Source organism: Emys orbicularis, chromosome 3 (genome assembly GCF_028017835.1).
Source record: "Emys orbicularis isolate rEmyOrb1 chromosome 3, rEmyOrb1.hap1, whole genome shotgun sequence".
Taxonomy (NCBI): domain Eukaryota; kingdom Metazoa; phylum Chordata; order Testudines; family Emydidae; genus Emys; species Emys orbicularis.
In genome coordinates, this window is record NC_088685.1 from 171,865,702 (window position 1) to 171,884,963 (window position 19,262).

At 42.5% G+C, this 19,262-nt stretch overlaps 1 protein-coding gene across 1 annotated transcript in view; it reads right to left on the bottom strand.

The window, feature by feature from the left end:
• Positions 1 to 9,699: 9,699 nt before the first annotated feature.
• The window catches only part of DTL (denticleless E3 ubiquitin protein ligase homolog), a 32,197-nt gene continuing 22,634 nt past the window's right edge, over positions 9,700 to 19,262 (bottom strand). Inside the window, exons 13-15 of the mRNA XM_065401619.1 lie at positions 17,036 to 17,174; positions 12,318 to 13,180; positions 9,700 to 9,768 (exon numbers count right to left, since the gene is read on the bottom strand). Coding sequence (XP_065257691.1) covers positions 9,700 to 9,768; positions 12,318 to 13,180; positions 17,036 to 17,174 — 1,071 coding nt within the window. The remainder of the gene's footprint in view (positions 9,769 to 12,317; positions 13,181 to 17,035; positions 17,175 to 19,262) is intronic.

Below are 19,262 nucleotides of genomic sequence, written 5' to 3' on the forward strand. Positions count from 1 at the left end.
TTGCACAATCTGTGTCATGAGCTTTCAGCTGGTTGCGTACTATTTAGAAAGCAGAGGCTTGCGTCAATTAGTTTACAAACCATAGTGGCACGATGGTTCATGGATCTGGTCACTGTAACACTGAATGAACCTCTCTGCTATAGGAATGATTTTTGGCCCCTCAGTGTCGTTGAATATTGAAACAGCTGGGGGGTGATCTGGCAGCAGGATTTTCTACAAATGAGAGATCACTAGCAGCATTATAAAGCAATTATTTAGCAAACAGGCCAGAAGTTCAAAGCCTGGAGATACCACTATAACTCATGGACATGAGTGGAGGTTGCTACAGAAATGAGTGTGTGATGTTACCTTATGCTATTAAGCAGTAGCTACGTTTCAATCCCGAGGTAGTCGCCCTTCAGTAGTGAGTGAACCATTTCTTTTATATAATTTATACACACACAGCTTGTAAAGGGCCTTGGATCAATCTCAAAGAACATATTGTCGATGAGAGCAACATCTGATTACTAAGAGTTGGGGTCCTGGCCTGGAACAGCAAGCCTTCAAGTCTATGCCCTACTTATCACAAGGATCATCTACTGCTAATCCAGTTTTTAGATAGAGTTACTGGAAAAATGAAGTTTTGTGGGCAGCAGAGTCTGCATTTTGTTCTGCAGAAGGCTGCATTTTGCCGTATGTGTATGTGAAAGGATGCACTCTCACAGTCTCCATCACTTTAATTATTCAATAGAATACCCATAAGTGGCCAGACTTTCCGATGAAAGGGTTGAAAGGGTGTGGGAACATGTTCTGGTACTTCCCACACACCTACATTATGCTGATACGCAGCAATGGGGCAGGGTATGTATCATTTCTGCTGAATAGGGCCTTAGAGAATACAGTCAAGTCTCCACCTAAATCTTGCTTGCATTGTGTCTTCTAGCTAGCATAATTTTGCCTCCAGGACCTGCAATAATTTTCATTGCTAATTCTGAGCCACACTTGTCTAAAGTATATACTGGGGAATTTCTGTGTTGTAAGACCTTGCTCTTATTTATACACAGGGAAGGAGCTCTAGTATATTATGAAATGTAAATGTAGTAGTTGTAAACTTGATTGAATTTGAACTTATCATAAACTTGGCCCAGTTAGAAAGTGTAATGAAGAAGCATTTTAGCATGGCAGCAAAGCCGTGGGGGCTGATACTGGGTAGTGCTCTTTTGAAAGCCTTGTTTAAAATTTGAAGATGTTAGGAAACTAGGTGCCCCAAGGAGACTGGGACAAGTGACCATCTGCTGGCCACATGAGGCCCGTGAAGTGAGATTGGTCTTAGGCTAGGACCTAGCCTAAGGTGCCATGCGTCCACCTCACAAAAAACAAACCAGTCACGGTGCCACAACTGATCAAGTACCAGCTTTGTTGCCAGTGAATGAGTAAGCCTGAATACTAGACCCCTTTGCTCTAGAAATGGTCTCTTCACATAAGGGTAGTTTGGGGAAGCTTTTGCCCCTGGGGTATCTGTACTATGGCTAAGCAGAGCTCCAGGATCCAGGGCTGTCAAGCACGCTCTTCTGACAAGCACTAACCTCACAAGAGTGCTTTTCAAATGAACGCCTCTTCTCCCCACCCCTAAGAAAATTAAAGTACAAAGATATCAGGAATGGAAATGTGGTAGCAAGACAGCGAGTGCTTAGCTGCTGCAGGAATGCACATGATAGGACAGAGTGTAATATCATTTACATAAATCCAAAAGTGAGAGAGGCCCTTCTCGGTCAAGGAGTAAGAAAAGGTCACTGCCACAAGGTGCAAATATTAGTCACTATAATCTGAAGAAGAGCTCTGTGGAGCTTGAAAGCTTCTCTCTCTTACCAACAGAAGTTGGTCCAATAAAAGACATTACTTCACCCACCTTGTCTCTCTAATACAGGGGTGGGCAAACTTTTGGGGCCAAGGGTCACATCTGGGTGGGGAAATTGTATGCAGGGCCGGGGCAGGGGGTTGGGGTGTGGGAGGGGGTACGGTGTGCAGGAGGGGGCTCAGGGCAAGGAATTGGGGCAGAGGAGGGGTGCGGGGCATATGAGGGGGCTTGGAAGGGGGTTGCGGTGCAGGAGTGCAGGAGGGGGCTCAGGGCAGGGGGTTGGGGTGTAGGAGGGGTGTGGGGTGCAGCAGGGGGCTCAGGGCAGGGGGTTGGGGTGCACAGGGGTGTATGAAGGGGCTCAGGGCAGGGAGTTGGGGTGCAGGAGGGGTGCGGGGTATGGCAGGGGGCTCAGGGCAGAGGATTGGGGTGCACAGGGGTGCAGGGTGCAACAGGGAGCTCAGGGCAGAGGATTGGGGTGGGGTGCAGGAAGGGTGTGAGGTGCAGGCAGAGGGCTTAGGGCAGGAGGGGTGCAGGAAGGGGCTCGGCAGGGGGGTGGGGTGCAGGAAGGGTGTGGGGTGCAGGCAGAGGGCTTAGGCAGGGAGTTGGGCGGCGGGGTGCAGGAGGGGTTCGGGCTCCGGCCCAGCACCGCTTACCTAAAGAGGCTCCGGGGTGGCAGCAGCGCGCACCGGGGCCAGAGCAGGCTCCCTGCACGCCTGCCCTGTCCCCATGCTGCGCCGCTCCAGGAAGCGCTGCGGCCCCTGGGGGAAGTGGGGCAGAGAGCTCCGCATGCGCTGCCCTTGCCGTGCCTCCAGGTACCTTCCCCAAAGCTCCCATTGGCCACGGTTCGCCATTCCCGGCCAATGGGAGCTGCGGGGGGCAGTGCCTGGAGGCAAGGGCAACACACGGAGCCCTCTGCGCCCCCCCCCGGGGGCTGCAGGGAATTGGTGTCGGCCGCTTCTGAGAGTGGCACGGGGTCTGCGGCACCACGGGGGGGCAATCCCATGGGCCGGATCCAAAGCCCTGAGGGGCTGGATCCAGCCCGTGGGCCATAGTTTGCCCACCCCTGCTCTAATATCTTGGGGCCAACACGGCTACAACATTGCAAACAACTATGGCTTAGGCATGATACTTAATATTTAACCGCCCAAGCCCATGCTATACAACATCAAGCCATTTTTATTGCTACTATTTCCTTTCTGATATACAATAGTGTTTCCATGATTGCTCCTGGGTACTGCTCCAGAGTCTGTCAGGGACTAATTGTCACGTCTTAGCAAATTCCTTTTTGGTTAAGAGGAAGTTTTCCTAATGCCTTGTTCCTCTGAATTGTACTTTGATACTTTGCACTTACATAGTACCTTTCACCTAACAATCTCAAGCCACATTACTTAGGTGAATAATCATTATTGCCATTTCATAGATGGGGAAGCCAAAGCACAGGAATCGGAGTCAGATACAGGAATAGTACTTAGACCTCATGCCTCCCTTGCTCTTACTGCTAACCAATGCAGCTTCCCTGGAATAAGTATCTGAAAGGGAATTTTATTATCTACTTTCTTACCTGTGTCTCGCATAGAGTTTGTTGTTGACTTTAGTTTGATTCTTGTATGCCCAGGCATCTTTCTTGTCTACTTCACACGAATGCCAGTTACCCCCCAATTGCTTCATTACTCCTGTCTTAAAATGATTGCACTTAAAGTTAGAAAAGTTGCATCATCAGAAGCTTAGTTACCTACTCACCAATGCCGACACACAACAAGTGCACCTACTGCAAAATGCAGAGCCTGCTCAAGCAAAGCAAGGCTTGTTTTATTTTTTATCTGTCACATGGTGTTTTCTGGAATCCATTGGATTTCATAATCACACTCGGTAAACACTCTCCCCCTCTTCCCTCAGTATATCCAAGTAAGTTGGTGACAGAGAAAATAATGGTGACACTGAATAATTCAAGAATGTGGTGTGACAGTATTTGCTAAACTCATGTCAACACAGCAAGGCCTCCTGGCCTACTTTGTTATTGCTGTAACGTACAGTATGAGCCTGGTCTATAGTACTACAGGGAAGGGTGGGTTTATTTGATTACTATTAAATGATTTTATAGATGCAAGTTAAAATACCTTCTGCAAGAACAGTAATAGAAAAATAAACTGAAGTGAGGTTTTGTCGCAATGATGAAACAATTGGGAGGGTGAGAGCCATGAATAACAGGAATGTCTTGTTGTGTAGGCATAGGTATTGCAACAGAAGAATTCTATATTCTGCTAGGTCAATTTGGCCTTTACTTATTTAGATATTTACAAATTAAAGGGCATACTTATCCCTGTGCTCTGAGCAGCCTCAGCATTAAAGACATGGGCAATAGACCTCCCATGCAACTAGACAGCAGCTATATGCTCTGTGATCCAAACCAAAAATCCAGGCAACTGGATAGCTAAAGCTTCACTACCTAACTATTCACCTCCTGCACTTTTTCATACCAACATTGAGGAAGCAAGTCCCAAGCTGTAGGACCCCCCAGGAGACCTGCCAGCAGCTCCTTCTCATTTACACCAGTGGCACCCAGCTGTGGTATTATGGCAGGGGGAAAGGGGTGGGCCCTCAGGTACTTCACTTAGGCCTTTAAACTGCTAAATACTGAAATACCCTCAAACTATTTAGTTCAAAGAGAAGGTTAAGAGGTGATTTGATCACAGTCTACAAATACCTACATAAGGAAGAGATTTTCTGACAGCAGACAGTTCTTCAACCTACTAGGAAAAGGCAGAATGAGATCGAGTGGCTGGAAGCTGAAGTCAGACAATTTTAGACTAGAAATAAGATACAGATTTTTTAACTGCAAAGGTAATTACCCATGCGAACAACTTACCTAGGGATGTGGTGAATTCTCCATCACTTGCAGTCTTTACATCAAGACTGTATATCTTTCTAGAAGAGGTACTACAGCTGAAGCAGAAGTTATGGGTTTGATGCAGAAATTATTGGGTCCTGTGTTATGCAGGTGGTCAGATTAGATGATCATAATGGACCCTTCTGGCCTTCAAAATCTATGAATATCTGCAGAAGCTTGGGATAACAGGATCTTTCTATAGTAATCTATTCATGGCCTCAAACTGAGAGTTGTTTCCTTAACCTGAAAAAGCAAAAAAAAAGTTTACATAATTTTAAGAGATTTTTGTTCTGTTTAAAAACAACCAGTTGGAAGTTTAGAAATGAAATGTAGTTCCCAAGCAGAATTTTGGTTTCATCTTCCTAGGTTCATGCTGCTTTAGTATTGTAGAGCTCATTGCTAGAAAGCTACTGGCATTACTCCTCACCCCACCTTCCCTTTTCAAAGAAAAAAAAAATCCCCCAAGTGAACTTTGGGTCTATTCCCCTTCAGCATCCCTTTAGACACACTACTTTAAAATAAACCATGGAGGTGTGCTCCCTCCCATCCTTGGGTCTGGCTTTATTCGCTCACTTTTTTCTATGATCTCTGGCTTTTTCCACTGTCCAAACAGAGCACTGGTTATGGTCAAAGCCACTCTATGGCTATTCCAAACCCATGAAAGAGATTACTGAGTAACATAACACCTTCTATGCCCAAAATCTGACATTTGGTCTATCTTGCAGGCTGGGAAGTCAAAGAAATCCAAAGGAGGTCAATGAGCAATAGTTTTCTGCATGATGCACAAAAATGCTACACTGGGGTAAGAAGTCATTTGTTTATTTTACTAACTGAGAGATTGAAAAGAATTAGAGGCTGACAATTTACCTCTCATATCGACAAGTGCTCAAGTCGGCATTAAAATGCCTTGAGCACAATAGACCTGGGGACAGACAGACTCCCAAGCTCTGCTTCCCACCTAGTGCGAAAGCAGTGGCATCTACGAGTCTTTTTAAGACTCGACCTTGAGAAATATTGAAAGATCAGACACTTTTGGAAGAGACCTCAGAGTGCATGTGACTGCAACAAAGGGACCTCTGAACATGGTGGCACGTGTGGGTGTCTAATGGATTCTCATGGCAAATTCCTGATTGGGGAATGCTTGTTTCCAAAGCAAAATTGTATCACACAATTAAATTCCCAAATACAGAACAGGATAGATAAGATATTTAATCCTAGGTTCAACAATTCAAAACTTTCATATGGAAACAAATTAATTTAACCAGCCAGAAGAATCTGACACAAACATTAACAGGAAAATGGACACTAGTTCCAACAGTCGCAATAAGTAGAGTCTTAAGAGGGGATGTGCATCTGAAACACATCATTGCCAGCACAAATATGGGTCACGCTTTAAAAAAAGCATAAGTGATTTAGGCTCTTAAGTACCATTTTCAAAAGTGATTTAGGTGACACTTGAAAATTTTACCTATAGTCTCACTTAGGCATTTCTGAAAAAGTTCTATTTGCCCCGTGATTCAGGAAGCACATCACAATCTAAATTCTTGCAAATATCTTTGCCGCATTCAATAGAATAGGTGTGCAAATATTCACCAAATACCACAACAGTATAGTGCTGAAAGGTGACTTATAGAAATCAATCTCTAGGGAGAGGGAAGATACAAGGAGGACTAACCAAGGCATAATTAAGAGGCCAGACAATTCAGACTGGACGTGTGACATCTGCAGCAGAATTTCCAGCATGAAAAAGATGGCAAAGAACATAAGGCACACCACATAAGACTATTGGGAAGAAAACCAGCACTCCTGTAGGGAACGGAGGAGAGCTAGAATACTAGGATTTTGAAATAATTTATTATGGAGAATTTTTAATTTGTTTTTTTGTGACATCTGAGGCTAGAGAGGGGGGAGGGATAGCTCAGTGGTTTGAGCATTGGCCTGCTAAACCCAGGGTTGTGAGTTCAATCCTTGAGGGGGCCACTTAGGGATCTGGGGCAAAATCAGTACTTGGTCCTGCTAGTGAAGGCAGGGGGCTGGACTCGATGACCTTTCAAGGTCCCTTCCAGTTCTAGGAGATGGGATATCTCCATTTATTTATTTATTTAGAGAGTATTTGGGGATCATGTAGGAGAAAACCTGTTTTAGAAATACATTTGGCTCTTTCAAGACAGGCAGGTGGGTTCAGTTGCTTGGGGACATACATATTAAATGCTTGAGCAGATGCCCTAGGTAAAGACATTACTAGTTGTCCTAAACCACATTATGGATTTCTCCTCAGTCTGAAAACAAGAGACTGTCACATCACAAACCAAGTGATTCATACTAACAATTCCTTTCCTATTCCCCTGGAGCCAAGCTTTTTGTCAGGATCAGACTGTGTCACTTTGACGACATAAGAATAAGGGATTCAGTTATGTTGTGTCTTCATAGTGTTAGCCAAATTGATTTTGTGTGCTTGGGGTAAGAAGCTGTGCAGAGCTGCCATGAAAGGAGAAGGGCTCTCACATTCCCACTGAAGATTATCTGGCCAGGTATTTGCCCATTTACCCTTCTAAACCCCTGAATAATCAGCTAAGGAGTAGAGATGAGTAAGGGTTTAGGTGTGGGAGTTATTCCCAGAAGTGGAAGATATTATTAAAAGTATGAGAGGGATTCACTTCAAGAGGACCAGAATTTCACCCTCACCATCCTATCCCCTCACAACTGTAATCTCTCACAAAGCTGTGGAGGGGACGGACGGACGGACACCCATGGAATTTCTGTGGGAGTTTATACTTGTTATGCAGCCCCACTGAAACTGCTGGTAATACAGAGTACAAATCAGCAGTTTGCTTACACATGTGTAAGATACTTAGCAGAACATTAAACTGTCCTATTGACTTTAGTTTGCCCTCTACGTTAAGTTTCAATTCCTCCCACCCTTTAAGGTCAAGTTTAATGGTGAGCTACTTTTGAACATCAAAGTGTCAGGCTTTTTTAGTCTTAGTTAGCTCAAGATATTGGATTGACTCAGACACCACTTAAAGGTTCCAGTTTTTGAAGCAAAGTTTAATAAATGGCTGAAGTATATTTTACTTGTCCAATTTAATGTTAGTTTGATATTTCTCCAAAGCTAGATGGCTGCTGTCAACTTGAAACTGAGTCAATGTTACAAAAATTAGAAAGTAATTTCAGGTTCTATACCTGTCTTTGAGTCTTCCTGCCAACAGTGCAGTTTTACTATCACATTTTTTTTTTTTTTTAAACATAGTGTATTTCTCTCCCTCCTTGCTGTGTAAAGAGAAATTGGTGATACAGGAGACTCAGTGAAACAGAGTACATAAAGTGCTTTCCAATGCACACAGTAAAATATAAACCAGGAAAATATAAAACTTTTTTCTTCTAATCCATTTCAGTTATAGAAATATGTCATTTAACATTAGTAGGTGCAAAAGTTTCAGACAAAAATGTGACTTAATTCTATTGTGTTTCTTTAAATAACGTTCAGGAGGTCTGCAATCCTGAGGCTTGAAATAGACAGACTTTCATAGATTTTTAAGGCCAGAAGGGACCATTAGATCATTTAGTCTGACCTCCTGTAAAATACAGACCTTAGAATTTCAGCCAGTTACTCCTGTATTGAACCAATAACTTGTGAGTTAGTCATCATTAGCGTAACATATCTATTTGAATTCTGTCTGGCTCATTACACCTCAGTGTTCCTTCATTACGTTTGAGCACCAGCAAGATGTTTCAGTCTGAACAACCAGCGGTGGTGACAAAGAGCTTTAGCTGCAGAATCCTGACCCCATTTGGGACAGCCAACCATAATCACACTACCCAATTATATACATTATTCTCCAATCCAAGCCTTTTAAGCATTAATATTAGTATTACAACCTAAACTCTGTGAAGTGGGTTTTTTTTTCTGCCTCTAACATCAAGACAGTTATGCTACAATTTACATCCATAAAAGCTCAATAAGCTAGTATGGAATGCTTTCTCCTAAAGCCAGTTTTGTTTGGGATAGACTAAAATCTGATAACTTCTAACTGACCTTGACAACACTTGATTTAAAAGGGGCGATCAGGCTTCCAGCCTCGACAGCCATGCTCTCCATGGTTACAAGACTATCATGGGTGTCCTTGGGCTAGCAGAGGCTGGAGTATGGAAAGCAGCAAACTTGGGAGATGGTGGGAGAGGGGAATTTTTTTTTAAAGGAAGCAAAAATGCCCTTAGCTATACTGTATCTTTTCTCACACTGCAAGAACCACATGAACCACTGGAAAAGTAAGACAGACACTCTGGAACATTAAAATGTTTTGTATTTACAGGAATTTAAGTCACATTTACAGGCTTCTTTGCTGAAATGGGAGAGTCATTGCTATACAAGAAAAACAAGCTGTAGAAATATCCTTTAGCAGAAATGGTGGCTCCAGTCTATCTGCAACAACAGTTTCTCCACAGACATCTCTATTCAGCTGCTATCAAAAGGAGATGGTATGTGTTTTGCATAGTGCTCTTAAGTACAAAAGTTTCAAGATCAGACATCATAAAACAAATATCAACTGACAAGCTGTATTTGACTATGTTAATAACACACATCAAAGATGCTGTTTCTAAAGATAACTAGAGCATTTCACAGATGCCATGTGAAAAAGAACTCACGAGGGAACATTTAACTGAGTGACGTGTTAAAAGAAAACATATATTTTAAAATCCATCACCATTAACTTCATGTTAATGGCGTGAGTCTCCATTAATTAGCATTCTACGCATTTCATGCTGAACTAACTTGAGGCTACAAAGTGTAACAGATTTTATAAAAGAATTCAAAGAACAAGAGAATAAAAAATATCCAACTTTATTAAGGGCCAACAATGCATTGGCTAATCCTAGTGTCTTCCTCCTTCTGTGTTGCTAAATCCACTCTTGGTAGCACCAGTAGTGTGTCAACAATCAGGGCTACAGTTCCTTTCAAATGCAGCACACTGCACTAGTCATCCTGTGACTTTCGATGGAAGTACGTGCAGATCTTCCTCATGGAAACTGAAGTGACTGCAACCTAGAAGAGATTCAAGTCAAGTATAAACATGTGTATTTGACAGTAGATGTCCCCATCTAGTTCTTCCAGGTTAAACTCTGCATGCACTGTAAAAGTCTTTTAAGCTTCTCCCCTCCATAACTGCAACAGCTTGCCTATGCCGAGGAGCTGCCAAGTTACATACTGTTAAAAGGACAACCATTATGTTCTTTGCAATAATTTGTATGGCTTCTGGGACATTCGGATCCTATTTAGTGACAGGAAACATTTGCTAAAATCCTGGAGTTACCCTTCTGTTCTATGAGAAGAGCCAGAGGCTCTAGTTTTTACCCTGTCTGCACCAGATACAAAATTTCATAGATTTTAAGACCAGAAGACATCATTATGATCATTTAGTCTGGGGCCATAGATTTTTCATTTGCATCAAGACCAACCTGAGGTAGAGCTAGAGTATGTTGTTTAGAAAGACATTCAGTCATGAAAGGACTAAGTCTCTGAAGTGCATTACTGAATGGCCTGTATTGTTAGCACTCTGTATGAGCCCAAATGCTGGTGTGAGACAAAACTTAGGTCAATAGGAAGGGATTTTACCAAGATAAGCCCTAGTCATTATGACAGTTTCAAAGATAATTTGTAGCCCAAATTCTATTCTACCATCAAGTTTCAAATTCTGGTGTAACTAAAGATTGTATTCAGTGGTAGCCATGTTAGTCTGTATCAGCAAAAAAACAACAAAGAGTCCTTGTGGCACCTTAGAGACTAACAAATTTATTTGGGCATAATCTTTCGTGGGCTAGAACCTACTTCATCAGATGTATGAAGTGAAAAATATGGGAGCAGGTATAAATACATGAAAGGATGGGGGTTGCTTTACCAAGTGTGAGGTCAGTCTAACGAGATAAATCAATTAACAGCAGGATACCAAGGGAGGAAAAATAACTAATAAATAACAGAGCCAGAAGGGTACCGAGAAGTCACCCACTACAGGACAGGCCCAACAAAGGAAGTAACAGAACACCACTAGCCGCCACCTTCAGCCCCCAACTAAAACCTCTCCAGCACATCATCAAGGATCTACAACCTATCCTGAAGGACGATCCCTTACTCTCACAGACCTTGGGAGACAGGCCAGTCCTCGGTTACAGACAGCCCCCCAACCTGAAGCAAATACTCACCAGCAACTACACACCACACAACAAAAACACTAACCCAGGAACCAAACCCTGCAACAGACCTCAAAGTGGCAATTCTTCAACAAAAAAACCTTCAAAAACAGACTCCAACGTGAAGCTGCAGAACTGGAATTAATTTGCAAACTGGATACCATCAGATTAGGCCTGAATAAAGACTGGGAGTGGTTGGGTCATTACAAAACCTAAACTTAATTTCCCCAATACTAATTTCTCCCTATTGTTACTCACACCTTCTTGTCAACTGTCTGTAATGGGCCACTCTCTTACCACTTCAAAAGTTATTTTTCCTCCCTTGGTATCCTGCTGTTAATTGATTTATCTCATTAGACTGACCTCACTCTTGGTAAAGCAACCCCCATCCTTTCATGTATTTATATCTGCTCCTGTATTTTTCACTTCATACATCTGATGAAGTGGGTTCTAGCCCACGAAAGCTTAGGCCCAAATAAATGTATTAGTCTCTAAGGTGCCACAAGGACTCCTCATTTTTTTTTTAAAGATTGTAATAATCATACCTCAGTTATCAGTTTTATAAACAAAGCTCAGCAGTCCTCTGAAAACTGATTTCGGAAGTTACAGGCATCATGGGATTCCATGTGTATTGATTCAGTGACAACATGCAAATTGAGAATTTGCTCTAAAGCACAAAAAACTCCTCATATGCCAACCATTTTAACCACTCTGCAAATGCACCTTAGGATCTGAAAGTCAAGCTGGGTTCCTGCTTTCTTGCACAACACAAATAGTAAGGAGTCTGCAGGCCAAGTTCTGCCCTCTGACAGTTGTGCAATCCCTTTGTTTTCAATGGTTTTTCCACAGATGTAACCGAGGGTAGAATTTAGTCCCACAATTGTTACAGACTTACAAATTGATACAAGAGCTAGAATAAAATTCAGCGCACTTTCTCCAAAAGCTGGGTTGGGTCTGCAGTGCTAGTGGGGGCCAATTTATGTCACGTAAGTGGGCAGATAAAAAAAAATAAAAAAAATGTAAGCAGCAGATCTGTCAAGTAAGTGCTGTTGTTATTTTCAGAGTAGAAGTGCATTGTAAGTGCCAGTGTCATAGATAATGAGCATTTTCCAATACTCTGTTCTAAATCATTTTCAGGTGAGCAAAACCAGTTCTATTTCTCTCTCCCAAGAGTACGGGTGGCACTGAAGGATAACATCATTACCCTGAATGGCAGAGATACTGGGGCTTGTTATATCAGATTTCCCTTCCTTCCTCTCCCCTTTCCCTCCTCCCCACAAGCAATGAGGTCTGATGCTCCTTTTGATGCACAAGTTGCAAATGGGAGTTGTGCAACACAGCAAGGAGAGAACAGAACCCAGAGTTCAACCGTTTCTCTGCTGTTGTAACCATGCCTAGTCTACTTACAGATCCCGATGGACTGGCTGCAGTCGCTGCCTCTTGTCTTGTGCTGGGACTCCGAGAGGATGGGGGGCTGTTGCCTGATGCTTTTTGGCTACTGGCCTTGCTAGTCTTCAGCTTCTCTCCCATTGCAGACAGCCAGTTTTTTTCCCCAGGTGAACTGTTCTCTTTGTCCAGCACATCAGCCCCTTTCCTGCAGGAGTTCTTTAAAAGAAGAGGGGGAGTCTGGAAGCCTGCCTGATTAAGAGGGCTTTCAGGAAGGGATGTCTCCTTTGGGCTCTGGCCACAGCCTTCAGTTCCATTATTCAACTCAGCAAGGCTCAGACAGTCTTCACTACAGGCCTGTTGGCCTGCTGCCAAGAAGCACAAATCCCGCTTGGATTTTTTAGCCACTGGGTCCAGCTCAGTCACACAACTGCAGCCTTTCAGACACTTCTGCCCCATGTGATCTCCCTTGCTGGACTCCAGCCTCCTTTTGGCTCGCTTCTCAAACCGTGAGTGTGGTGCTACGGGGGTGCCAACTGCCTCTGGAAGACCCTGTGTGACCTCTGCCAGGGCTTTTCTTGGAGAAGGCGTCTTTGTTCCCATCCCTGGTGGAGAGGAGTATGGAGTCCTGGTAACCCAGTGTTTAATGGACATCTTGGTGGAAGATGATGGTTTGGGAGAAGTGCCTGATATGGCTTTGCTTTGCTTCGCTGGAGTGTGGGCCTCGACTGTTGGGTTTTTGAGAGAGAATGTTGGAGTGTTGGTAGAAAGAGGAAGGTCCCCAGCATAGCTGGGAGCACAAGCTGCTGGCCGGGGTGAGGAAATGCATGGGCTACCCACCATGGAGACTTTTGCAGGAGTTCTCTGCGTGCTGACTGGTAGTACTGATGGAAGAGAAACAAAACAGTCAAGTGAGGGACAGTACAGCAACAGCAAGTGAAGAGAGACAGATTAAAGTTAGACCTTAAAGAAGCCCCCCAGACTCTGGGACATTCAGAATCTGAATTTAGCAGCTTACCTATTTGTCTAATGCTCCCCACCCCAGATCTAAACACCTCTAAGCTCCCAGTGATTTCTACAGCAGCAGAGTTAGGCCAATACTGAGAACTTTTGAAAACTCCACAGAACATAGGATGCTTATTTGATGGCACTCGTCTACCTCAGTTGTAACTGGCACCTCTTAAAAGAGCTGCAATCAGAAGACTAAAATGGACGGAAGGATCAAGACGTATTTTAGTCATTGACCTCCCAACACAGCCACAATGGGAAGAGAGGGAAGCATATTTTTAGAAAGTGCCTCAGCCCAATTATTTTTTCCTTGAGGACCAATCTGTACAACAGCTATAACTGAGTCAGGATTTAGTGCAGTTAGAAGTTTTGTAGATGTGACCTGTGTCCCTGTAGCTCACTTAAACCCAGACCTGTCCAAAGCTTTAGTTCAGTTATGGGGACATGATCAGATCCCATCTACATTACAATTTACAAGTGGTTTTTAACCAGGTCAGGTGACATTGCAACTCAGTCCCACAACTAGTTGTAATGTAGATGAAGCCTTTGATTAGAATGCTCTCCATTATGGATAATTGTCCCAACTAGGCTTTGACATTCATACACCAGTAAGATAGATAAGGTGGGAGCTAAGAAAGGTTTCACATTTCTCCTACTATCCTTTTGCTGGAGAATATTCTGCAAGGATAGGTTACTGGGTAGCAGTCAGTTATTTACAGTGCAAAGGGACAGGCTAGAAATTCCCCACCTCTTGTACGAGGTCTTAGATTCCAAGAAAGATAGAAGTAACTGATGGATTGGTTGCCATGACAAATGAGTGATTTTTTTTTAAATAAGCAATTTCCATGTACGTATAGCACAGTGGCTATTGAAATCATCAGCATGTTATGAAATAAACTGCGTATAAATCCATCTACTCAACTGCATACCCACATCTTGCTTTGTAAAGCAAAGCATAGTCATCAGTGTTTATCAGCTGTGCACCAGGAATCCCACAATACATCTGAGGGCAGCATGCATTTAAGCTACATCTCAGGCCAAAGCAAATCAATAATTATTAAGCTGTTTTTTAAAGAGATATTTTACTTTGAAGAGAGACGATGTACTAATGTGTGTCCAATGTCTGCTTTTCAGATGCTGAAATGTCATGTATCTGAAGGAACCTTTTTGGCCCTAAACTTGAGGTGGTACAATTAAATAAGACAGCATGTTAGCTACCTTAAGCACACTGTTTCACCAAGGAGCAAAAGGGCTCTAAACATTTTCTGCATACCAGGGAGTTAGTCTGAAACTCTTAATTCTCAGCATTAGCTGTTATGCGGTAAAGTACTTAATTAGGATGCTGAAGTCTTGTGTGAATGAAGTGCCATTTTATTTAGAATGTTGTACTTGCTTGTGAGATAGTTTGCATGGTGTAAACAACCTACATAACTTCTCAATAACACACTACACATCAGCTTTTTTTGATCCTTATCCTTCCTGAAGACTCTCATATAATATTGCCCAATAATGTCTATTTACACCTTTAAATTCACATGCTGAGCAAACAGAGTAGAATACAAATGTCAACCACTTTAAAGCACAAGGTGGAGTTAAATGTTCCTTTCCCAATGATGTTTATTAATCCAGACTGAAACAAGTTATTACGAACTCATAGCAGGGTCATTGCTAAGATTTGGTCTTTTAATCTTGGCCTTAATGAGCACTTACTTACAGGACTATATTATCTCAGCTGGAGAATTAGTTGTGCTTAAAATGTAAGCTCTTAGATGTGGAAGAAGGGTAGTAGTGATCTCAGCAACCCCCTCTCACTAGTGATTAGCTACAAATTCATACACTAGAAATGTGGGGTGATGAGCTGGAACGAGGATGTGGCTGCCCACAACCATGGCAGACTGAAAAATATATTCTGGAGTCACTACCTCTGGAAAAGTGGAAGCTATCTTGATTTAGATGCTGGATTGATGGTGATGATTAAAGGTAGCCTGTGATTCAAATGCCTATATCCCCAGTGCTGGGAAACAGAATAGAAGCAGCAAGCTTTTTTGTAGCAGTTTGTGCACCAGTCAAACATTCAGACCGCAAATTCTATTAACAAGTCAAGTCTATTGCCATTGATACCACGCCCCAACAATTCTACAAGGCTGTTATATTTAACACTGAGTGCAAGCCTCTTCCAAGCTGCCAGTCAAATGAATGATGTATGTGTCTGTAGGACTCAGACAGATACATGCACAATGTATACTAACAGTGGGGATTTCTCTCTCTCTTGCTCTCACCCTATCAATTTTCTACAGCAACATTATGGGCTTCAAGAATCAAAAGAATCACAAATTCAAGAGACAGCCCAGCTCTAGCGATTCTGATTACACGAAGTGCAGAGAAATTAATATCACTTAGCAAATTTATATACATAATTTCCCAAGGGAAGGAAGCTGTGTTTGCTGCATGTCACAGTGCAGGTCAACAGTCAACACATAGCCACAACTTCACAATTTGTTCCATTTAAATGGGTAGGATGCAATCTAGATTTCATCTAAACAGTCCTGAAATGCTATTTGGTTAGCCAACTATGAATCAGTTTGCAGATAGCTCCCGTATTCTAACAGCATGTGTTCTGTGTTCAAAGAGCCAAGGTCAGCAGGAAGCCTGCTGTTGCATACACAAGGTCTGTGTGCTTCCTCTTCCCTCCTGGGTTGTTTTAATGCATAGAGAACAAAGAGAAATCATATTTTATCTTTATAATTGCCAAATTCGATTTGTAAAGATCCAGGGTACAGGCAGCTTTGGGTTTTCAAGCTTCTCGATGACACAAGTGTCCATATTTATTTCTGAGGGAATAGAATGTGAAATAGTTTCTCAGCAGCTCACTGAAACAAAGCGCGTGTATGTGTGTGGTGAGCAACTATGGAAGAGAGCTGGCACTTACCCACCTATTGTCCCGCAAGCTTCCTGCAAGACAGTTACGCACTGGCAAAAAGCTAATTTTAATGTTATCCTAGTCAGGGGGATTACAAAACCTTCCACTTGTATTTACAACAATGAAGGTGAAGCTCATTTGGAAAGTCAGTAGAGGGAGATAGATCAACACAGGAAATGACACCAACCAGCCACTGCCAACTCATTTTTGGTCCAAATTTTAAATATTTCTGTATTTCTGATACAGCTATCTTCATATTCCACTTTGCATTTATTATTGGTTTATTTTATAATATCTGTGAATAGATTTCCATGTACACACATCAGTGGTGAAAAGAATAGGTGCATTTTAGAAAGCCATCACTGAACTGCACGTCTGAGTTCTGCAGTAAATACTACTGTATTGTGCCGGAACAATAATTTACAGCAAGACAGAGTCAAATTAAGATTACATTTCTAATGGAATGTAAGAGTTTAGAAGCAGGTGTGTATAGTTCTGGAATGTTGAAAAGGCACCTTGTCCTGTAGAAAGGGAGTGCTTTGTTTTGTTTAAAAACAAAAAGAGAGGAAGTCAGTGTTATTTAATTGAATTCATCTGCTGGGCAAGAGGAAAATTTCAAAGCTCCAGGGCTGCATATGCAATACCAGCCCTTTACTGGATGTACATCAGGCCTGGGCAAATGCATGAATTCACATTTCTAAAGAAATGAATAGCAATAGCCAATAGGAAAGCTTTTGCTGAACCAGTAAATACACAGAATTCTGAAGTACTGTTCCTATGTTGTGGGACAAAATACCCCTAAGGGCCTTACCTATTCCATTTTGCTCTTCTGGTTTCTTCTGACAGACCCAGCCTACCAAGTTGACTTTGCCTGATGTCAGTCTCTCCTTATCACGGTCACGCCGTAAGCGCCAAATCCTCACAGTGTTGTCATCAGAACATGTGGCGATCTACAGCATAAGTCAGTAGGTTAGATCACTGTGAAGCCAGGTCCCACAGTCACCGGCAAATCAATCCAAGAGAGTTGGTACTCTCAGTACTCTGTGCCAATAAGTGTTCTGCACGGAGCCCTCCCTGTCCACTAACAAATAGGTAAAGGAACTGCCAGCGAAAAACAAATGCTGTCTAATTACTGTACCAGAGGAAAAAGCTATCTATTTCCCTTGAATGTGATCTGACAGGAGAAAGCCTCCATCTATCCCTTTTATGGCAAAGAAATCGCAGCCTCCCCATTTGCTTTGTGAAGATTCTGTGGCAGGCAGCCATTTGCTCCACAAGTGCCAATATATACAGTATTTGTTTATTGACATTTCAGTAACTCAGTAAATAATAGCAGAAATCCAAACACGATCCAAAACTCATGTTCCAAGAGGAAACAGACAGCAGAAGATATGAATTCAACATTTTGTATCAGTGTCCAATGCTCCTTCTCTCACTCCTCACCTTTCCTTGCTTGGGGACAAACATTTGCAGTGTTCTAAACAGGAAACGTTTGAGCAAGTATAAACGCTGGAAAGGGACTGTGTCACTAAGCAGACTTTGCAGACTTTGCCATCATCCAGTGTCAGTAGCACTTGGTACAGAAAAGCAAGAGACAGGACTAAAGTTTAGGTTCAGCAGATCCCTATATAATGGCATGTCGCGCTTCCAAATAATCAGTGGAACCTGCCAAACAGGCATCAGAACTTTTATTGATCTCCTTTTGTGCTATATATATATACAGTGATTCACCTGGGAATTAGTAAAAAAGGAAGAGCTATGGCCTATGTTCACAGTAATCAAGATGCTTTTCCCCTGGCCTCCCCAACACCAACATCAGCTCTACAAAACTCTGCTGGTAGGCTTGTCTTCCTTGCCTGGGGTTCAGACCACATCACTCGCCTCTTCCAGTCTTTCCATTGGCTCCTCATCTCCTCTGCATCAACTTCAAGTTTCTTGTCGTTGCATTCGAGTACCTGCCTAACCACTACTCCTTTCTGAACTGCCTTTGACTTCTTTTACATTGGCCCAGATTTTAATGCCCTGTTTGTTTTCTTCTCCCATGCTACTATGGTCAGGATACTGGACTTGATGGAACATAGGTCTGATCCAGCACTGCAATTCCTATGCCACCCCTACAACTGGAAAGTATTTCTTGAGCCTGTCTGCAAAGCCACTACCTGATCCTAATTCAAATCCCTCTTGAGGGCCTACTGTGATGCCTAGAGAAACTAGCTGATTAACAATGGTGGGCAGAGGGGCAACTGAAACCGCCAGCAAGAAACCCTATGGGACTCCTCGGATATCATAGCTGCGGGAGGGGCTTATTCCTGATTTGGAGCTAGACTGGTCTCTTAACCCTACTCCCCATGCCAACAATTCCCTCCCCTCCAGTGATGGCCATATGGGGGAACCACTAACGCTGACCCTTGCGTTTTTGTTAAGATATGGTCCAGGACAGTGAAGCTCTTGGATTTAGCATTGAATTAGAAGTTATGTTGACAGACTCAATATGGCTTATTGAAAGAACAGACATTAATGTTCTTTCCATCCTCCCACTAAAGCTCTCACTGCTCTGCACTAGACTTGCAAATATATCAGTGGACAGACAGCAGAAGACATCAACAAAACTCAGTATATGAAGACCTTGAAGAAATGGCTTCAAATTTTGGCACTATAACATTTAGCTTAATCAATTATCAACCTATTTGTTAGCATAACAATTTCCATCAGGAAAGGATTTCATACATTTCGAGGAACAGACTTTTCCAAGTTGCACTTGAGGATTTGGTTGAAAATGTAGTGTGGGCAATGTGGCTTGATACCACAAAAAATGGCCTCCCTCCCAAAAATCATACATTTTTGCAAAAAAATATTTTTATTTTTTTAAAATTTTCCATTTCTCACTGAAAACTTTTGTTTACCATTTATGGCTTTTTTGTTTGCAGAATTTTTTTTTTTTAAAGTAATCACCAATTTTGACTGGTTGGCTTAGTCATTTGGTAGCGTTTATCAAAATAGAAAACTTTTTAAAAATGAAAAATAATTGAAAATTCTGA